Source organism: Haematobia irritans, chromosome 4, assembly GCF_050003625.1.
Source record: "Haematobia irritans isolate KBUSLIRL chromosome 4, ASM5000362v1, whole genome shotgun sequence".
In the NCBI taxonomy this organism is placed as follows: Eukaryota; Metazoa; Arthropoda; class Insecta; order Diptera; family Muscidae; genus Haematobia; species Haematobia irritans.
Genome location: NC_134400.1, coordinates 182,924,623 through 182,944,325, shown reverse-complemented (window position 1 = coordinate 182,944,325; position 19,703 = coordinate 182,924,623). Strand labels below are relative to the sequence as shown.

Sequence of the window (19,703 nt, the reverse complement as noted above, 5' to 3'; positions counted from 1 at the left end):
TCAGATGTAGTCAGATTTAAATGTAAGCATTTGGGACAAAAACCTTTATATATAGCACCCAACACATTTGACGGATTTGATACAGTATCGAAAATGTGGATTTACAAAGTGGTGCAGGGTATAATATAGTCGGCCCCACCCGACGTTAGACTTTTCTTGCTTAATGTCAAAATTTTGACGATGTTTTTTGTGAGTTTTAGGACCTACAAGGCCTATTTTATATGATTTTGAGAAAATTCGGAAACTCTGATTGTACTAGAAGTAGATATCTTCATCTGATTTAGTTAATACTTAGTTGTTATTTTTAACAAATATGTAAATTATTGTTTAATATATTTATTCAACATCTTTTTTTTATACACCTTATGTATTACTTTATTTGGCCAAACAGGCTTAGAATTTCGTGCTCTGAATGAATAAATAAATAAAACAAAAATGTGTTAAAACGTAATTTCGAGTTCACATTTGGATCCAAAAACTGTTAGACTGATGGAAGTTTTATTCATATTTACCATTAATATCCCCTACAGTCCGGTTCTATTTTTATCTATGATATAAGGGACTTTTTTCCTTAACCATTAAACATCAAAACATTTTTATGTGAGCCATTTTTTATAGAAACGGTAAAGTTTTACGTCATATCGCAATAAAATCTATTAGAAATTTTGGATTTTTATTTAAAAAGTAGTGCTGCAAACATAATAGCGGTTAATCGCACTTCAATCTTGGACATTTGATAGTCTCTACAATGAATAATGAATGAGGTACGTAACGTCCAATCATACACGCAGACGCTACATTTCTACATCAGGGATATTGTGTTGGTAAAACTCATTTCTAATCAGCTGATTATTAATGACAGCAAAAATATTGGACAACCATTACCCGATTTTATTGTCTGTCTAAACATAGTCCCACATTATTTTACAACTAGTTGTACAACATTATAAAATTTCAAAGTTCCAAAAGAACATAATTTAAATGCCAAGCTCTTTGAAAAAATTTTGGATCGAGTTCATTGAACTCTATAAATCGCTTCCCGAATTATGGAAGCAAGAGTCAGAAGAGTATTCGAACAGGCATCTTCGCAACAAAGCCTACGAACGTATGCGTGCTAAATTAAAGGAAATTGACAGCGAGGCTACCATATACATGGTGAAAAGGAAAATTAGTAATATGCGGACTGCCTTCAGACGAGAATATGTTAAAATTAAACGAAGCCGGCAAGTAGCAACCAATCCAAATGAAGTCTACGTTCCTACACTGTGGTATTATCATCAAATGGAGTTTTTGATAGACGAAGAAAATAGTTATGATGATGTACCTAATTACACGATAACAGCATCAGAAGATGTATATGAGGATGAGGACGTATGAAAATAAACAATTGTTGTCCAAAGTCAGCCTAAATTAACTATATTTTTTTGTAAATTAATTTCTCATTCCAGTATCAGGAATACCAAACTACAGAAGATTTCGACGAAACACCACAAGCAATGAACGAGGAGCAATATGGGAGAACTGACCAGGCAAGTGCCTTAAAATGTTCTTGGGAAGCTGTCTATAGGGACTTGGATCAAAGGCAGCAACTCTATGCAAATAGAATGATAAATGAAATATTGTATCAAGCCGCACTTGGAAAACTTCAAGAAAATTCATATAAATTATTAGAAATAAGCATTAATGAAAAACATCATGAGCAAATCGAAAAACCAATCAGAAATCCTGATTATAAATATAATTTAAGGCATTCCCCGCAAGAAATGCCAGAAAGAAATCCTAACAAGCATATGAAGAATAAGAGGGGAAAATATTCTTATGAACTTGATTGAATACAAAAATTCTCTAAAAATTAAAAATTCCAACTTTTTCAAAGGTAACATGGATTTCTGTTTTTTACTCAAATAAAAATTCTGGGCATAATTGTCCTTTTCTGCAATTATACTGGCTTAATAGATTTACATTTTTCTTAGAGATCTGTGCAATGGTTGGCACAAAAATACCTTATTACGTATTATTCCAGTCGATATATATGTAGGGAATTTATTCGTTGAAATAAAAATTTAAAATGAATTTGTGAAAAAATATAAAGCATCATATTATCCGTATATTTATACCCTGCTCCACACTGTGAAACAGGGTATTATAAGTTAGTGCATATGTTTGCAACACCCAGAAGGAGACGAGATAGACACATGGTGTCTTTGGCTCAAAATGCTCAGGGTGGGCTCCTGAGTCGATATAGTCATGTCCGTCTGTCCGTCAACACATTTTTGTAATTAAAGTCTAGGTCGCAGTTTTAGTCCAATCGACTTTTAATTTGGCACAAGTATGTGTTTTGGCTCAGAATAGATCCCTATTGATTTTGGAAGAAATCGGTTCAGATTTAGATATAGGTTAGGTTAGGTTAAAGTGGCAGCCCGATTAAGATTCAGGCTCACTTAGACTATTCAGTCCATTGTGATACCACATTAACTAAAAGTACCTATTACATATGGGCACTTCTAGTTTTAACCGCTGAACCTTCTTGATTATTTTTCTTTGTTGAACCAACCAGATTGTTCCAAAAACATTAGCAGACTGCTTAAGTTAACGTTTTCCAGATCCGCCAGTAATCTGAAGCTATATGCTCCTAAAAGTTGCTTGCGCTTTAAACAAAATGCAGGACACTCACACAAGAGGTGTTTAATTGATTCTTTTTCCTCCGCATCATGACAGCTCATACAATAGTCATTATACTTCGCGCCAATAGTTTTTGCAAAATCTCCTATCAGGCAGCGACCCGTTATAGCAGATATCAGGAGTGATATCTGACGTCTCGAGAACATTAGCATATCTAGTGTGCGGTTTAAGTTGAAATGGGGCCATATTTGCTTGGTGTCGTTACAACCCTTGCAATTCTCCCATCGAACATTTGCCATCATAACAGCCTTCTCACGCAGCATGAGCTTGCAGGTAGCTAGGGGCATACCAACAAATTCTAGTTCCCCTGGAATATGTAAGGTAGTCCCTAGCCTTGCCAACTCATCGGCTTCGCAGTTCCCCGGTATGTTCCTATGGCCAGGCACCCATATTAGGTGAATATTGTACTGCTCAGCCATCTCATTGAGAGATTTGCGGCAATCGATGACCGTTTTCGAGTTGAGGAACACAGAGTCCAAGGATTTTATTGCAGGTTGACTGTCTGAGTATATATTAATGCCCACATTTTTTGGAACATTACTTCTCAGCCAATTCGCCACCTCTTATTGCTAATATTTCAGCCTGAAAAACACTACAGTGATTAGGTAATCTTTTCGCTATTTGAAGTTCCAAATCATTAGAATATACTCCGAAACCCACTTGTCCATCCAATTTGGAGCCATCAGTGTAGAAATCTATATATTCTTTATTCCCCGGGGTCTGTGTGCACCACGCGTCACTGTTGGGGATTAGAGTCTCAAACTTTTTGTCGAAAAGTGGACTCGCCAAAGTGTAATCCACTACGTTAGGCACATCTGACGTTGTTTTGAGGACAGAACTGTGACCGTAACCTTTTTCCGACCACAGCGATAGTTCGCGCAACCGCACAGCCGTTGTTGCAGCCGACTGTTTGGCCAAAATGTCTAAAGGCAATAGATGCAGCAAGACATTAAGGGAATTTGTTCCTGTCTTGCTGAATGCGCCTGAAATACACAAACACGCCATACGCTGAACTTTATCTAAACCAGTCGGTTTCTGAAGTGCCGGCCACCAGACTACAACACCATATAGCATTATAGGTCTAACCACTGCCGTGTATAGCCAATGCACAATTTTTGGTTTTAGTCCCTACTTTTTATACCCACCACCATAAAATGGTGACGGGGGTATAATAAGTTTGTCATTCCGTTTGTAACACATCGAAATATCGATTTCCGACTATATAAAGTATATATATTCTTGATCAGGGAGAAATTCTAAGACGATATAAGCATGTCCGTCTGTCCGTCTGTCTGTCTGTCTGTCTGTCTGTCTGTCTGTCTGTCTGTTGTAATCACGCTACAGCCTTCAATAATGGCGCTATCGTCCCCAAATTTGGCACAGATTAGTTTTTTATTTGCAGGCAGGTCAAGTTCGAAGATGGGCTATATCGGTCCAAGTTTTGATATAGTCCCCATATAAACCGACCTCCCGATTTGGGGTCTTGGGCCTATAAAAACCGTAGTTTTTATCAGATTTGCCTGAAATTGGAAATCCAGAGGTATGTTTGGACCATAAAGAGGTGTGTCGAAAATGATCTGTATCGGTCCATGTTTTGGTATAGCCCCCATATAGACCGATCTCCCGATTTTGCTTCTTAGGCGTCTAGAAAAAGTATTTTCTATCCGATTTGTCTGAAATTGAAAATATAGAGGTATTTTAGGACCATAAGGAGGTGTGTCGAAAATAGTCCGTATCGGTCCATGTTTTGGTATAGCCCCCATATAGACCGATCTCCCAATTTTGCTTCTTAGGCGTCTAGAAACAGTATTTTCTAGCCGATTTGTCTGAAATTGAAAATCTAGAGGTATTTTGGGACCATAAAGAGGTGAGTCGAAAATCGTCCGTATCGGTCCATGTTTTGAAAGAGCCCCCATATAAACCAACCTTCCAATTTGGAGTCTTGGGCCTATAAAAACCGTAGTTTTTATCCAATTTGCCTGAAATTGGAAATCTAGAGGTATTTTAGGACCATAAAAAGGTGTGCCGAAAATGGTGCTCATCGGTCCATGTTTTGATATAGCCCCCATAGAGACTGATCTCCCGATTTTGCTTCTTGGGCTTCTAGAAACTATATTTTCTATCCGATTTTCCTGAAATTGAAAATGTAGAGTTCTTTTGGGACCATAAAAAGGTGTACCGAAAATGGTGCCCATCGGTCAATTTTTTGGTATAGCCCTCATATAGACCGATCTCCCGATTTTGCTTCTTGGGCTTCTAGAAACTATATTTACCATCCGCTTTGCCTGAATTTCTTGAGTTTCTATAAACTGTATTTATTACCCGATTTGCCTGAAATTCGAAATCTAGAGGTATTTTTAGACCACAAATAAGTGTGCCGAAATTAAGGTATATCGGTCCATTTTTTGGTATAATCCCCATATAGACTGATCTCTCGATTTTTACTTCTTGGGCGACTATGTTTTCTATGTTAGAGACTATGTTTTCTATGTTTGAAATTCTGGAGGTATTTTAAGATCACAAATACGTGAGTAGCAAATGGTACCCACTACGACGAAGAGTTTTCAAAGAAAACTATCATATTTGATTCATGGTGGTGGGTATTTAAAATTCGGCCCGGCCGAATTTACTGCTGTATATACTTGTTTCCTATTGCCTTTTTGCACGAGTACAAAGCTACAGTTGCCTTCCTCGCCCTTTCTTCAATATTAAGCTTAAAGTTCAGCTTCCTGTCCAAAATAACGCCAAGGTATTTTGCACAATCACCAAAGGGAATTTCAATACCCCCTAAGGAAATAGGCCTAACCGTGGGAGTTTTGCGATCTTTGCAGTACATGACTAAATCTGTCTTTGCGGGATTTACCCCAAGACCATTGTCTTTCGCCCATTTTTCAGTCATCCGGAGGGCCCTCTGAATAATATCTCTGATTGTGGATGGGAATTTTCCCCTGACTGCCAGAGCTACATCATCTGCGTATGCCACCACTTTTATCCTTTCTTTTTCTAGAGAAACCAGAAGGTTGTTTATAGCAACATTCCAAAGAAGAGGCGACAGAACCCCTCCTTGGGGAGTGCCTCTGTTCACATGCCTTTGTATGTTTGCTTGCCCTAGTGTGGCTGAAATACGTCTCTTCATTAGCAGTTCGTCTAACAGCCTGAGTATACATGGATCAACATTCAGAGTTGTCAGTCCATTTAATATCGAGCTCGGATGGACATTATTGAACGCCCCTTCGATGTCTAGAAACGCCACGATTGTGTATTCTTTGACAGATAGTGAGCTTTCAATAAAGCTGACTAGTTCATGTAGTGCGGTCTCAGTAGACCTGCCCTTCGAGTATGCATGCTGTCGTTTCGAGAACAAACTTGAATCGATGCTAGTTCTAAGATAAATATCTATCATCCTCTCCAGAGTCTTAAGTAGGAATGAGGATAAGCTGATTGGTCGGAAATCCTTCGCCCTCGAGTGAGAGGCTTTTCCCGCTTTAGGTATGAAGACGACTTTTGTTTCCCTCCACTTTCCTGGGATATATGATAAGTTGATACATCCTTTATATATCACCGACAACCAGGGGATAATTTTGTCAGTTACAGCTTGTAACTCCGTCGGAGTAATTCCATCAGATCCGGGGGATTTGAATGGTCCAATCTTATTCTAGTTTCCGATACAATTTCCTCGACAGGAAACGACCGCTGAGCAACTGTGGCACCGCCAGTACATGGTTCAACCGTCTGATTTCCAGGAAAATGTGTGTCCAATAGTACCTCCAGCGTCTCCTCACTGGACGTTGTCCAATTGCCCTCCGATGTTTTAATGAAACCTGGAGAGGAGTTGGTGGATGCTAGAACCTTCCGTAGTCTGGAAGCCTCGGACGTATTCTCAATACTGCTGCAGTAATCATTCCAAGAGTTATGCTGAGCCTTTCTCAGTTCTCGCTTGTATCCTCTCAGAATCTTCTTGTAAGCGTCCCAGTCCTCAGAAGCTCTGGTGGACTTTGCCTTGTTAAAGAGCTTCCTGCAGGATTTCCTCATATTACTTAATTCCGTAGACCACCATGGTGGTCGATGTTTCCCCCTTGGCTTTCCTCTAGGGCATGCAGCTTTCAGTGAGATGTTGAAGGCCTTAGTAATCCGCTCCACTGCGTATTCGATATCTTGCACATTTCTCATATTTGTCTCTGTTATTTCCGGTATCATCATATTGAACGATTCCCTATACCTATTCCAGTCAGCTTTCCTAACATTTGGCGGAAATATGATCTTGGTGATATGAACATCAAATTTGAAACTGATGTAGCGATGATTTGAGAAGCTGTGTTCACTTAAAACCTGCCACTCAGATATCATTTCATTCAGTTCTTGCGAGGCCAAGGTGATGTCCAAAACCTCTTGCCTGTTTTTAGTGACAAAGGTTGGGACATCTCCCTTGTTGCAAACTACCAGATTAGTACGCAAAATAAACTCTATTAGCGACTCTCCCCTTGCATTAGTATCACTACTTCCCCATATACTATGATGTGCATTCGCATCGCATCCCATAATGAGTTTCGTCTTTGTTTTCCGTGACTCCTCCACTAAGGTCTTAACGGCATATGGAGGCATCTCCCTGTCATGTCCCATGTAGACCGAAGATACCCAATATTTGCATTTGGCTATTTCTAAACTGGCAACGACAGTGTCTGTATTGCACATTGAGGGAAGCAGAAACAAGTTGAGCTCGTTTTTAGCAATTATACAGGCTCGATTTACATCATTACCACTATACTGCAATAGTTTGAACCCCGGAGTACTTAATTCACATATTTTGTTTTTATAAACATATGGTTCTTGAATAAGAACTATATCTATGTCCCCTTTCATCAGGAGAACTTTTAAGGCAGCACATGCAGCCTTACAATGATGAAGATTTATCTGGAGGATCCGTAGGACCATCGAGATTTTCAACAACCGTCACATCAGCCGCTTCAATCGAGTCATCAAGAATGTCCTCTTCAGAGATATCGGTGACTCTCGCAATAACCATAGGTTCAACTTTGGTGAGTTCTGAGGCAGTAGAAGCCTCCTCACGCATACGGTATCTATCCATGTCTTCAAATGTCTTGGTATCCCCCTCGACTTCGCAAGAGGATCCGCTTACTTCTGATTCAGACAGAGGCTTGTCCATTTCTGAATCCTTTAGCTGATCGTTTTTATACACCTTCATTTGGATATAATGAAAGCCATAACATACACGGCCCTGGGACTTTGCTAGATGTGGCAAAGACTGAGTGTTCAATATAAACACTGCATGCCGTCTTGGCCCATCCACTTCATCCAAACGGCCAACCTTCCAATCAGCTGTTGGAAGATCTGGATTGCATTGTTTCAGTCTATTTAAAATAGATTCAGGGTCAGGAGGGTTTGCAGGTATCCACGCATGTGCTCTTGGTCTAGCCGGTATGTCTTTCTTCTCGACTAACTCTAGAGCAGCTCCTTCCCAAACTTCACCAATTAGTATCAGAGCAGCTTTAAAACATTCTATAGACCTCTGGTCCTCAAATGCGACTAGCTTAAATCGTCCTTGATACCAACCAGCCTCTTGGTGTCGAGGATCTGGGCCGGGAAACTTTTCCAGCACCTGTGAGTAGACGCCAGACAAAGCGTCTACTCGCAGGTGCTGATTTAGATATAGCTCCCATATATATATTTCGCCCGATATGGGCTTATATGGACCCAGAAGCCAGAGTTTTACCCTAATTTGCTTAAAATTTTGCACAAGAAGAACAATTAGTGCTATAGTCAAGTGTGCCAAATTTTATTGAAATCGGTCCAGATTTAGATATAGCTCCCATATATATCATTCGCCCGATATGGACTAATACGGTCCCAGAAGCCAGAGTTTTACCCCAATTTTTGCTCCGATTTAGTTGAAATTTTGCACAGGGAGTAGAATTAGCATTGTAGCTATGCGTGCCAAATTTGGTTGAAATAGGTTCAGATTTAGATATAGCTCCAATATATAGCTTTCGGCCGATTTACACTCATATGACCACAGAGGCCAAATTTTTGCTCCGATTTTGTTGAAATTTTGCACAGGGAGTAGAATTAGCAATGTTGCTATGCGTGCCAAATTTCGTTGAAATCGGTTCAGATTTAGATATAGCTCCCATATATATGTTTTTCTGATTTCGACAAAAATGGTCAAAATACCAACATTTTACTTGTAAAATCGCCACTGCTTAGTCGAAAAGTTGTACAAATGACTCTAATTTTCCTAAACTTCTAATACATATATATCGAGCGATAAATCATAAATAAACTTTTTCGAAGTATCCTTAAAATTGCTTCAGATTTAAACGTTTCCCATATTTTTTTACTAACATTGTGTTCCACCCTAGTGCATTAGCCGACTTAAATCTTGAGTCTATAGATTTTGTAGAAGTCTCTCAAATTCTGTCCAGATCGAGTGATATTTAAATGTATGTATTTGGGACAAACCTTTATATATAGCCCCCAACACATTTAACGGATGTGATATGGTATCGAACATTTAGATCTACAAAGTGGTGCAGGGTATAATATAGTCGGTCCCGCCCGACTTTAGACTTTCCTTACTTGTTTTGAGTTCGAAATCTGAAAACCCAGTAGTTCAGCCGTTTATTTTGGAGAACGTTTGAAAGGTTTGGGCCCTATAGGCACCTATGAGCACTTAACCTGTCAATTCATAAAACTTTTGATCCCGACAAAAAGACTAAATTCCAATAGCATGAGATAAATGATGAATTTGGAATGGGTATACATACTCAATTACTCAGTGGGTAAATATCTACCCATCTAATCGTATAGGTTTCATCGTTCTTTTATACATACATATACAATTTTTAAAATCCGATTGTGAAATTGATGTGGGCCCACAACACATTCATATACAGTAAACCACCTGACTGAATACCGGGCACCTCTCAAAATTGGGCAATTATAGTGCGACGTTTGCTATATTAATGCATTAGAATTAACCTCCTATAACTGGGCACCTCCCAAAAGTGGACAAAATGAAGGCAACCATGAGTGTCCGCTTTTGTTTTTGACTGTGTATATTCTTGGCGGTGTCCGTATCTGATCAAAGTTGATCGGCGACGATTTCACGAATTGTTATTACATACAAATAATCATAGTTTCGTACTTACCTATTAACTTTAGAATATATCGATTTAAACACGCGATTCTACACTTTAAATCCCTTTTCTTGGAAAGCTTCTTAAGAACATGTAATAATATGGTGTATAATTCGAATTTCATTCACAATTACTGTATCGTTGTGCCAGGGATGCCACATCGAAAGATAAACAAAATAGCGACAGTGTTGCTAAACAAAAAAGCGACAAAATTCTATGTGATACTTTTCGGTTAAAGATGGCTTTCAAAAATACGTTTGCCAAATAGGAAAATCTGCACCTTGTGTACTTAACATTCGGACGTATTTTTCAGCAACCATCTTATTTTAATATAAGCCCATCATCTTTGGTCATGGGGCTCTTGATGCCCATCACACCAAGGTGATTTCCTGTAGCTTGCAATGCAGCTAATTTATGGCTTTATATAATCGTTTTTAGGGACACCATGGTGTAATGGTGAGAATATTCGTATTTTATAGGATAATAGTTGTTGGGAATTGTAGTTTAACGAAATGATCGTGCACTTTAGCTCTTTTCCGATCAGTGAACTGGTTCGGTCAGTCAGTTCACTAGTTCATTGGCGGTCGGTGACTGGTTCAGTACAAGTTCCTTTGTTGCTTTTGTCCAACTTGTCATAACATACAAGTATTAGCTTTGCGTTGGTTTATTCATCCCACAAAAAAAAAACGGAAATAATCCCGAATAAGCGATGTGAAAAAAGTGATATGAGATTAAAGACTGAAGGAAAATGAAAATAACTGTGCGAACAAACTAATAAAATGTGATTAGTTAAACTGACATGGTGAGCAAAAAATAATTGCAAATGCGAACTATTTGAGCCCGTTAATTTCAGTGATCCTTTCAATTGAACTAGTTCGTTCGCGAACTACCCCACTCTGAGGATAATGTAATTGGGTGACTACACTTTTATTAGTCTACATGGGTGGTAAAATTCTAAAGTATTGATTGCGGAGCGCAAACATGAACGTTACATTTACAAAGGTAAGTTCACGTATGCTTTTGGTATAACACATTCTTAGGTTAGATTTATTGGCAGCCCGTTATTTCAGGCCCACTGAGACTATTCAGCTCACTGTGATACCGCAATAGTGAACATCTCTCTTATCGATGAGTGTTCCTTTATTATTGAACTAAACTCGTGTCCGTACGGCGGTGTTTCACATTTTGAGCTTTGGTACACACCTTCTTCGGATATTGTTTCATAGTCGGCAATAAAATTGTTTAATCGATTTTTTGTCTTTAAATTCCTAGTCAAATAATCTTAATTCAAGATTACCAAAAGTGGACTTTTTTTTTTTTTTTTTTTATTTTATTTTTTTTTATTTCAAATTAAAATATATTTACAATTCATATAATTGCCTCAGCGCCTCTAAGGCATTTTTGAGGCTATCTAGCAACGTATTTCAAGAAAAACATACATCTCACAGACAAGTTATGATTTTATGAATTTGTTATGATTTATGAAATATGAATTAAAAAACAAAACAAAAAATTATATAAGTCATATTAGAAGCATTTCAATGTTTTGTTCTAGGTAATCTTTAATTTGGCGCTTAAAACTTGCAATGCATGTGGACATTTTAATAAAAGCAGGAAGATTATTGTATTCCAGACAACCCATGAATTCAATGCGTTGCTTAGTCAATTCTAATCTGCATCTAGGCAGTCTGAGATTGGATCTATTTCTTGTATTAATGGTATAATTATTATTCAGGAACTGCGTTGTATGAAACCCAATGTTGTTCAAAACCTTATATACGTATATAAGTACTTGTTTCTTATATAAACCAAATACTGGGAGGACACTTTTTGCGACGTCCCTATACAACAAAAATGTAGGGTAGCGTTCAGGCAGGTTATAAACTATTTTAAGTGCTCTGTTTTGTAATATTTGTAGGGATTTCAAGTCAGAATTTTTTTTATATCCATAAATGATGGGCAGATAGTTCAAGTGGCTTTGTATCAGTGACTGAAATATCATTAATTTTGCTTGTTCATCCATTTTGTTCTTATATTTGTATAGAATTCCCAATCCAGGTGCAATTTTATTTCTAATTTCTTGAATATGTGTCTTCCAACCTAGATTATTTTGAAGATTGATGCCTAAGTATTTGACTGTGTCCACCTCAGGTATTATCTTACTATCCACTAAGATAGACCAGGTTCTCGTTTCAATGTGTGGATGCGGTCTAAAACGAATAAACTTCGTCTTATTGGAATTTAGGACTAATTTATTAATCTTTGCGAACTCACATATGAGTGAAGCATCGCGTTCAACATTTGCTTTCAGTGTTAATTCATATTTATATGGATAAAATATACTGATATCGTCAGCATACATATATAATTTGCCTTTTAGTCCAAGGTTAGATATATCATTGATATATATTTTAAACAGAAGAGGTCCCAATACACTCCCCTGCGGAACGCCGTATACGACATCTTTCAATAAACTTTTGGATGAATTTATTTGGACAAACTGCTTTCTATTTTGTAAGTAACTCCGAAAAAAGTTTAGTTCTCTACCACGAATTCCATATAAATAAAGTTTCTCGCACATAATTGTGTGGTCAACGAGATCAAACGCTTTTGAGAAATCATAGAACACACCAGCGACCCCTGGTGATCCTTTGTCGAAACTACTGCATATATAGTTTATAATATTTATTAATGCTTCTTCTGTTCCACATCCCTTCTGAAAACCGTATTGTCTTTTAAATAATAGATTTTCTTCATTTAAGTAAGAAGACATTTGCGAATATATTATCTTCTCAAATATTTTATCAAAAACGGATAAGATTGATATTGGTCTATATTGATTAAGTGAAGTTGATCGAATTTCCTTTGGTATAGGTAAAATTTTTTGAATTTTCAAGGATTCAGGATACGTTGACTCATTTATTGAAGCATTGAAGATCAATGCTAAGTATGGGCATAAATGCCGCATACATGCAGAAATTGCTTTCGGTGTTATTTCATCCGAGCCACAGCCTTTATTCAATTCCAAGTTGTGAATTACGTTCTCAATTTCACTTTCGTTGGTTAGACTAATTCTAAACCTGTTATTATGACGTTGTAGAGATCTCAAAGAATTGTAGTTGTCAGATGAGCTGGATTGCAACTGGCGTTTAAGATCATCTACCGACTTTAAAAAGTACTCGTTAAATTTTTCTGCTTTGGCGATGTCCGAAGATATAAGATTTCCTAGGTCATCTTTTACTGTAATTTCAGACTTTGAACTTCTACCAGAAATTTGATTCAATAATTGCCAACATTTCCTTGGATTATTCTGAATATTTGAGAGATTATCATACAAATAGTTATCCATTGAACGCTTGGTAGCAAGCTTTATTATTCTACTTATTCTCTTAAGTGCAGAGTTAATATCACTTGAATCTTTCTTCTTTCTCAATTTCAACAGTTTTCTCTTATAGTCCATAATTGCTTTCAAATTTCCGTTTATCCATGGTGTAAACTCATATTTTAACAGATGTTTTTTCCTTATTTGTGTTGTTGATTGGACTATAGCATCGGAAACTAAAGCTTGTAAATAAGACATATCTTGAGAGGACTCACCCCTTAGCCCCGATAATTCCAAATTGTGTCGTATTAGATTAGACACGTTTTCATAATCGCAGTGCTGATAGACAGTTTCAACAAAATCATTTTTTGTAGAGCTTGATTCTAAACTACACAGTAGCATTTTGTGATCTGACAATTTATTTTCTAAAGCTCCAATTTTTATATCACAGGTAAGGTTACTATAAACATTATCAATAGAAGAACCACTATCAGGACGCGTTATAAGGTTGTGACGATTAGAAAAGTTATAACACTGGAGTAAGTTAGATATGCTTTGGAAAGATGTTGTTTGCAATGAGTTTATGTTTGAGTCTCCAACGAAAAAGCAAGGCGAACGACCATAATTATTTAGCATATTGTCTAAAAATCCAGAAAAGTTATTTTGACTTGCTTTTTGCGATCGATAAAACGTAGTAATTATTAATTTTTTTCCATTAAATGTTTTATTGTGTAATGTCAATGCTATTGCGTCAATAAAATTGTCGCTTTTGCACAGCTCCACTGTGTAATGCAGATTGTTACGAACATATATGGTACAGCCTCCATATCCATCTGATCTACAGCAAATTCGATTCGATTTTTAAATTTTAAAAGGTCGATTAGTCGAAAAGACTAGGAAAACTGTAGAGTATTTCCAATAACTAGTCTCGGATTAGAAGAAATTGCTGAAAAAATACACATCATAAAACATTCTTAACATATTCTACCATAGAGGTAGTATCCTTACGTATTATTATATATTTGTATCTTATTAACAAATCTGTAAATTACATTTTCAGTTTCTTCTTCTCTTCCCGTTGATTTCCTTTTCCACAAAATCGTCATTATCTAATGATTCGGTCAAGTAGTATTGAGTTTCAAAATCTCCATCATCATTTTGATTAACATCTTCGGATGAATTTTCAACTGCCATTTCCAATAGTTTGTATGAGTTTTCTTGAAGTTTTCCCAATGCCGCTTGATATAATACTTCATTGATCATTCTATAGGCGTATAATTTTTGACGTTCATCTAAATCACGATATAGCACTTCCCATCCACCACTAAGCGCATGCGATTTATCTTTGGGAATATATTGCTGTTGCAAATTTCTAGGTTTTTCAATTTCTTGTATGCGTTCGATTTGCGGAGGCTCAATTTTGTTTCTCATTGATATTGGAGGTGTTTTCCGTACTTGAGTTCGTACATTTTGGGGAGTTCGGTCGGTTTGTTGTCTTTCAATTTTTACTTGGGATGTAGTTAAGAGTTTCCTCTTTTTTGGGATAGGTGCCATTCGAGATTCGGCAGAATACTGTAAAAAATCAAAGTAAATGATAAAGATAAATAAAATATGGAAAACTCAATACGAGTTTGTTTCACTTAATTATTCTAATTCATCTAACACCAATTTTCATGAAGCTTCGTTAGGGCTACTTTAGCTAACGAACTTTTAAACCGTAGTATGGATATATTTGTCATCTTGCCTATATTTTTTATATGCCAGTTAGGAACTTAACCACTGAATATTTTTCAGTTAAAGTTAACTGGAGAGTAGATATATAAATTTTACTTTCTGTTAACAGGTGGTTAAAGCCTAACGGAGCTACATGAAAATGGCCGTAAATAACATATTCAATTCAGTATAATATTATAAATGTATGCCCTGTTCCTGTATATCGAACGAAACCCCATTCGAAAGAAAGGCAGTCACTCGAATTCGAATGAACTTGGGTTTTTGTATTTTTGAAAGTTCGTTTCGTTTGTATGAGAATACATTGATTATCAAAAATGAGTATTTTCAAATTTTTGGCCTGAGAATTCATTCAAATGTTAACAATGTTTTTACTTTTTTCTTGACACATATTGTATATGTTCGTTTATTGCTCAACAACAAAATATGAAGTGACTTGCCTTTCGAAATAGGAGAACAAAACTCAAATTTCTTTCGTTTGGAATACGAAAGAAAGCTTTCGTTCGATATACAGGAACAGGCCATTAGTCTACATAAATTATGCATGTTTTAATTTACCTGCAATCAAAAATATACATGACATCTACTATAATGTTAACAAACATTGCATTAAGATCTGAATTAAAATGTGTCCTTTGGAAATAAAACAAACTTAAGGTTCTATGAAGAACTATATGCAAAGATGCTAAATAACAATTTTAACCTACCTTTATCTTACAAGTTTAACTGACAACTTTTCCATTTTTAATGTGTAGGATTAACGTGGGCACTATATTCGACTTTTTTAACAAATATATAAGTGTGAAAAAAGTAAGACGTCGACCATATTTGAAATCTTGTCAAATCATGGATGGAAATTATTCAAATTCACATTGCATTCGTAACATTTCGTCTATTAAAATTGATTCAAAAAAAAGTAATCGTGAAAACAAGCTGATTTTCCGTACAGAAAACGAATATAATGCCCAACTTTATAATTTAAGGAATTTATAAGAATTCAGTCTAGTCATGAAAACGGGAGCAATCGCCATTCAAACCAACTACATATAAGGCAATTGGCCGGTCAGTGGTAAACTATGCAGCGCCAGTGTGGACACCTCAAACGAGCGATACGCAGTGGAATAACATACAGACCTGTCAGAACGCTGCCCTTAGAACCGCAACAGGATGTCTCCGTAGTACACGCCTGGATCACCTTTATGCGGAGACCAAGATCATCCCAGTGCGTCGACACAACTACATGTTGTCAAAGCAGTACCTCTTGGGTTGCCATCGAAGTTGTCATCCGAATCACCATCTTGTGGATAGACAACCTCCACCCAGGAATGTAAGGGTTGATCTTCACCTTCTAGAGCCAGAGATCCAGCGTTACAAAAGAGAGCCGCTAGATCAGGCAGCATACCAGACAGGTCTGAACAGGATTCATGAGGATACTGTAGCTGAAGCGGTGAGAAGCTACAAGGTTAATCCTGTTCTCGGTGTCCGACCGCCGCCCATTGCACCGGAGGAGAGAGACCTCCCACGGCAGACAAGGGTAGTTTTGGCCCAACTAAGATCAGGCAAGTGCAGCCGCCTCAATTCATACTTATCAGTGATTGATAGCAGCGTAGCTGACGTGTGTCCCATATGTAATCAAGGGCCACATGACACTCGTCACCTTTTTGCTTGCCCAGCTAAGCCTACCCGTCTCACTATCAGATCACTCTGGACACACCCCATCCTTGTCGCAGAGTTCCTTGATCTGGCTACCAGCTGAACTACACAAGCATAGAACAAAATGGATGAAACTACATTAAAAACTGTTACAACAACAACAACATTCAAACCAAAATCGATTAACAAAGATCTGATTTGAGTTCGAACGGCTCGAACTGTGTATACGTCCTCCTGGATATCTCTAATTTTAAGAATGACCAAATGGTCAGTATTCTTGGTCGAAATAGGTTCAGATGTATAACACCAACGGAGTGGCAAACTTATTCATAGTTTGTCTTCCGAAAACTGACGATATTTGGTTCAATGCGAAACATTTCACCAAAATGGGGAAACTGATTTAATTCGAACAATATTCTATACAAGCACTTACATCGTCATCATCATCTTCATCCTTTTCCATTTTCGATATGGTCCAGTTATCATCATCATTCGCAGATCCATTATCATCCTTCAGAAAATCCAAATGCGGGAAATACCAAACAGTCGGTACGTAAATATCATCTGGCGTCAGTGCAATTTGTTCACTATTTTTAATCTTGATGCACTCACGTCTATAAATTGATCTTATATTATTAATCTTTTTCTTAAGATCAGCAATTTCCGCATCCTTATCTAGTTCCCTATATTTTTCTAATAGTGCTTCAAAGGCCTTTTGTCTTTGGTATCTGTCACCATATTCCTCTGAATGTTTATTCCACAAAGCGGGCAGCGATTTGAAAAACTCTATGAATTCCACCCAAAATTTTCTTGACGTATTCATTTAAATATTGATGTTGTTTTTAATCAGGACGATAGATTTTAGCAATTTGTTGGAACAATCTTTTGTTGGAGCGTGTATGGAAATGCTTGTTGTACTGCCAGTCCGATGAAATCAATGATGCTCACAAATTGGAAAATGTCGTACAATTATTCGAGACGTATCGGTGCACTGAAGCTAACTAAATGTGATCGTAGTGCGTGTCGCATGCGTTTCAAGTCAATTCACAATTGTTTTGTTTGTACTCTATTGTACCCACGATTGACACAATTTCTTTTGTACAAATCAGCCAATTTGCATTCAGAATTCAAAATTCTTTTATAAAATTGGCAGAAGAAAATAAATAAACAATCTTTCTTTTGCAAAAGCGCCATCGTACAGACAAACAGCATTACTGCGAATTGACTTGAGACGTCTAAACATTTATTCGTCTATGGCTTTAGTGTTACTTAACCGATTTACTAATATTTAAATTTTTCAACCCGCTTTTGCTTTTTTGGCATTCGATTCAAATCGACTTTAGATTAAAATTTCAATAAACAAAAAACAGCACCGATCTGAAGATAAGTCCAATTTTGACTTTTAAATATGTACAAAACCAATTTTGCACCGATCGATGACTGATTTTCATCATTTACAAGTTTGACTAATAGCCCAATCCCTTTTATATAAGGCAAATGACAGTTGCAATCTAGATAAAGTGGATTTTGAAAGTGTAATGTGTGCAAGGTTTAATACAAATTTCAGGATTTTCAATTAGTTTTTTCTTTTGAATATCCAAATTTTCCGAATTGTCTATTAAAAAGGTGAATCTTTTACATTAGACAAAATTCATTCTTTTCTACAATATAGCGAATATTTAGTGATATAGGCATAAAATAGTATTTTTAATGGCGCTTCTGTTAAAATTCTCATGATATAAAACAAAATCTAATTTAAATTTATATTACTAAATTATCATTTAGAAATCTGATGCCGTTTCCGAACATTTGATGTTTTCGGAACATATTCATCATTCTCTGTAGATTCCGTCAAATAGTACTGACTTTCAATGGCTTCTTCATCATTATTTTGTAGTTCTTCGGTTGAATTTTCAACAGTCATTTCCAGCAGTTTGTATGAACTCTCTTGCAGCCTTCCCAATGATGCTTGATAGAGAACTTCTGTTATCATACGATTAGCGTATAATTTTTGTTGTGTTCCCAAATCACGGTACATTGCTTCCCAAGATGCACTATGAGCACTTGCTTGATCTTTCTGCATAAATTGCGTCCTTTCATTTTGGTTCGGATGCTGCTGTATAAAGGTTCTCTTTTTTGGGGGCTGATGTGGAACAGATTTTGGTTGAGGAGCATACTGTAAAAATATGACAAAGATTTATTATATGAATATTGAGCAGAATAAAAGATCTCGACGTTAATTGAAGTAAATAATCGTGCACATAAAAACATCAAAACAGTAATGGAGTTGACTCAGAGATGACCGAAAGTGGTTGCTGAAGACCAACAAAAGTGTGAAACCCTAACATAAGTATATTACATTCCCGTTTCAACTTACATCATCTTCTTCTTCATCTAGTTCTATTGTTGTGATTTCAGCGGGTTGATGTTGTTCTCCACCTTCTTCGTCTAATAAAAATTGCATGTGTGTGAAATACCAAAGGCTTGGAGTGTAAACGTCTTCTGGATTCAATGCTACCCTTTCACTTCTTCTTATTCTATGAACCTCTCGCCAAAAAGCCGTTCGCATGTTGTTTATCCGTTGTTTTACTGCAACAATATCTCCATCTGGATCGAGTTCCTTAAACTTTTCAAGCATCAACTCATAGCCTTTTTTCTTCAGATATTTGTTGCCGTATTGCTCCGAGTCTCTTTTCCATAATTCTGGAAGTGATTTATATAAATCGATAAACTCTACCCAAAATGTCCTTGAAGTCGGCATTTATTTAAAAATTTAGGAATAATTCGCTGTGTTTTTGTTTATTTTCTGTATAAACAATTCTTGTTTCTTCTGTCAAATTGAATTTTGTTTTGAAGCCGTCAATTTTTGTTGCCTTTTTCCAAATCGAAGGGCTAGTGTTGCCAAATCGTCTTTCCATACAAAAGCGAGATTTTAAATGTTAAAAGAAAAGATTTGCAGCGTGTTGTGAACATAGTACGACGCATTTTTTCCATATGCTGACGTAGTGTGAACGGCAGTAGCGTCGACTCATGCGCTTTACAGACTATCAGTTATTCCGGACGACAGTACTCGTGTCGAACATATCCCATATATTGTGCACATTATCAGTTAGGTCCGAAGGCATAATCGATACTGCTGCATGTTTATGGGATCGATAACA

The 19,703-nt window shown here is 36.8% G+C and overlaps 5 protein-coding genes across 6 annotated transcripts in view; 1 reads left to right on the top strand and 4 right to left on the bottom strand.

Moving 5' to 3' along the window:
• LOC142234964 (uncharacterized) overlaps window positions 1–9,955 on the bottom strand; it is a 134,323-nt gene extending 124,368 nt beyond the window's left edge. The window contains exon 1 of the mRNA XM_075306168.1: window positions 9,849–9,955. The gene's annotated coding sequence lies outside the window, so the exon portion shown is untranslated. The remainder of the gene's footprint in view (window positions 1–9,848) is intronic.
• LOC142234971 (uncharacterized) lies at window positions 840–1,939 on the top strand. Its single transcript, XM_075306178.1, has 2 exons — window positions 840–1,371; window positions 1,449–1,939. Exons 1-2 carry the CDS (start codon window positions 982–984, stop codon window positions 1,830–1,832), a joined length of 774 nt encoding a protein of 257 aa, XP_075162293.1. The 5' UTR covers window positions 840–981; the 3' UTR covers window positions 1,833–1,939.
• A 1,403-nt stretch (window positions 9,956–11,358) lies between the features above and the next one.
• Window positions 11,359–13,794, bottom strand: LOC142235890 (uncharacterized). Its single transcript, XM_075307142.1, has one exon. The coding sequence runs from the start codon at window positions 13,792–13,794 to the stop codon at window positions 11,359–11,361; it is 2,436 nt and encodes an 811-aa protein (XP_075163257.1).
• A 50-nt stretch (window positions 13,795–13,844) lies between these two features.
• On the bottom strand, window positions 13,845–17,489 carry LOC142234558 (uncharacterized). Of its 2 annotated transcripts, XM_075305720.1 has the most exons (3): window positions 16,976–17,489; window positions 14,167–14,730; window positions 13,845–14,104 (listed from the first exon to the last, which is right to left on the bottom strand). In XM_075305720.1, the coding sequence occupies exons 1-2, from the start codon at window positions 17,363–17,365 to the stop codon at window positions 14,215–14,217; spliced, it is 906 nt and encodes a 301-aa protein (XP_075161835.1). In that variant the 5' UTR covers window positions 17,366–17,489; the 3' UTR covers window positions 13,845–14,104; window positions 14,167–14,214. The 2 variants fall into 2 exon arrangements, with proteins under 2 accessions (XP_075161835.1, XP_075161834.1); XM_075305719.1 differs by lacking the exon at window positions 13,845–14,104 and having other exon boundaries at window positions 14,130–14,730.
• A 731-nt stretch (window positions 17,490–18,220) lies between these two features.
• On the bottom strand, window positions 18,221–19,434 carry LOC142236098 (uncharacterized). The gene is made up of 2 exons (XM_075307345.1): window positions 18,920–19,434; window positions 18,221–18,718 (listed from the first exon to the last, which is right to left on the bottom strand). Exons 1-2 carry the CDS (start codon window positions 19,301–19,303, stop codon window positions 18,320–18,322), a joined length of 783 nt encoding a protein of 260 aa, XP_075163460.1. The 5' UTR covers window positions 19,304–19,434; the 3' UTR covers window positions 18,221–18,319.
• Window positions 19,435–19,703: the final 269 nt, after the last annotated feature.

What these genes read in the sequence shown, in the direction of transcription:
- LOC142236098 (XM_075307345.1), bottom strand. Translation starts at nt 19,303, where the DNA reads ATGCCGACTTCAAGGACATTTTGGGTAGAGTTTATCGATTTATATAAA. An exon ending in TAGATGAAGAAGAAGATGAT is followed by an intron (nt 18,719 to 18,919) that starts GTAAGTTGAAAC and finishes ATATTTTTACAG; the next exon opens with TATGCTCCTCAACCAAAATC.
- LOC142234558 (XM_075305720.1), bottom strand. Translation starts at nt 17,365, where the DNA reads ATGAATACGTCAAGAAAATTTTGGGTGGAATTCATAGAGTTTTTCAAA. An exon ending in ATGAAGATGATGATGACGAT is followed by an intron (nt 14,731 to 16,975) that starts GTAAGTGCTTGT and finishes GATTTTTTACAG; the next exon opens with TATTCTGCCGAATCTCGAAT.
- LOC142235890 (XM_075307142.1), bottom strand. Translation starts at nt 13,794, where the DNA reads ATGCTAAATAATTATGGTCGTTCGCCTTGCTTTTTCGTTGGAGACTCA.
- LOC142234971 (XM_075306178.1), top strand. Translation starts at nt 982, where the DNA reads ATGCCAAGCTCTTTGAAAAAATTTTGGATCGAGTTCATTGAACTCTAT. An exon ending in ATGTATATGAGGATGAGGAC is followed by an intron (nt 1,372 to 1,448) that starts GTATGAAAATAA and finishes TTCTCATTCCAG; the next exon opens with TATCAGGAATACCAAACTAC.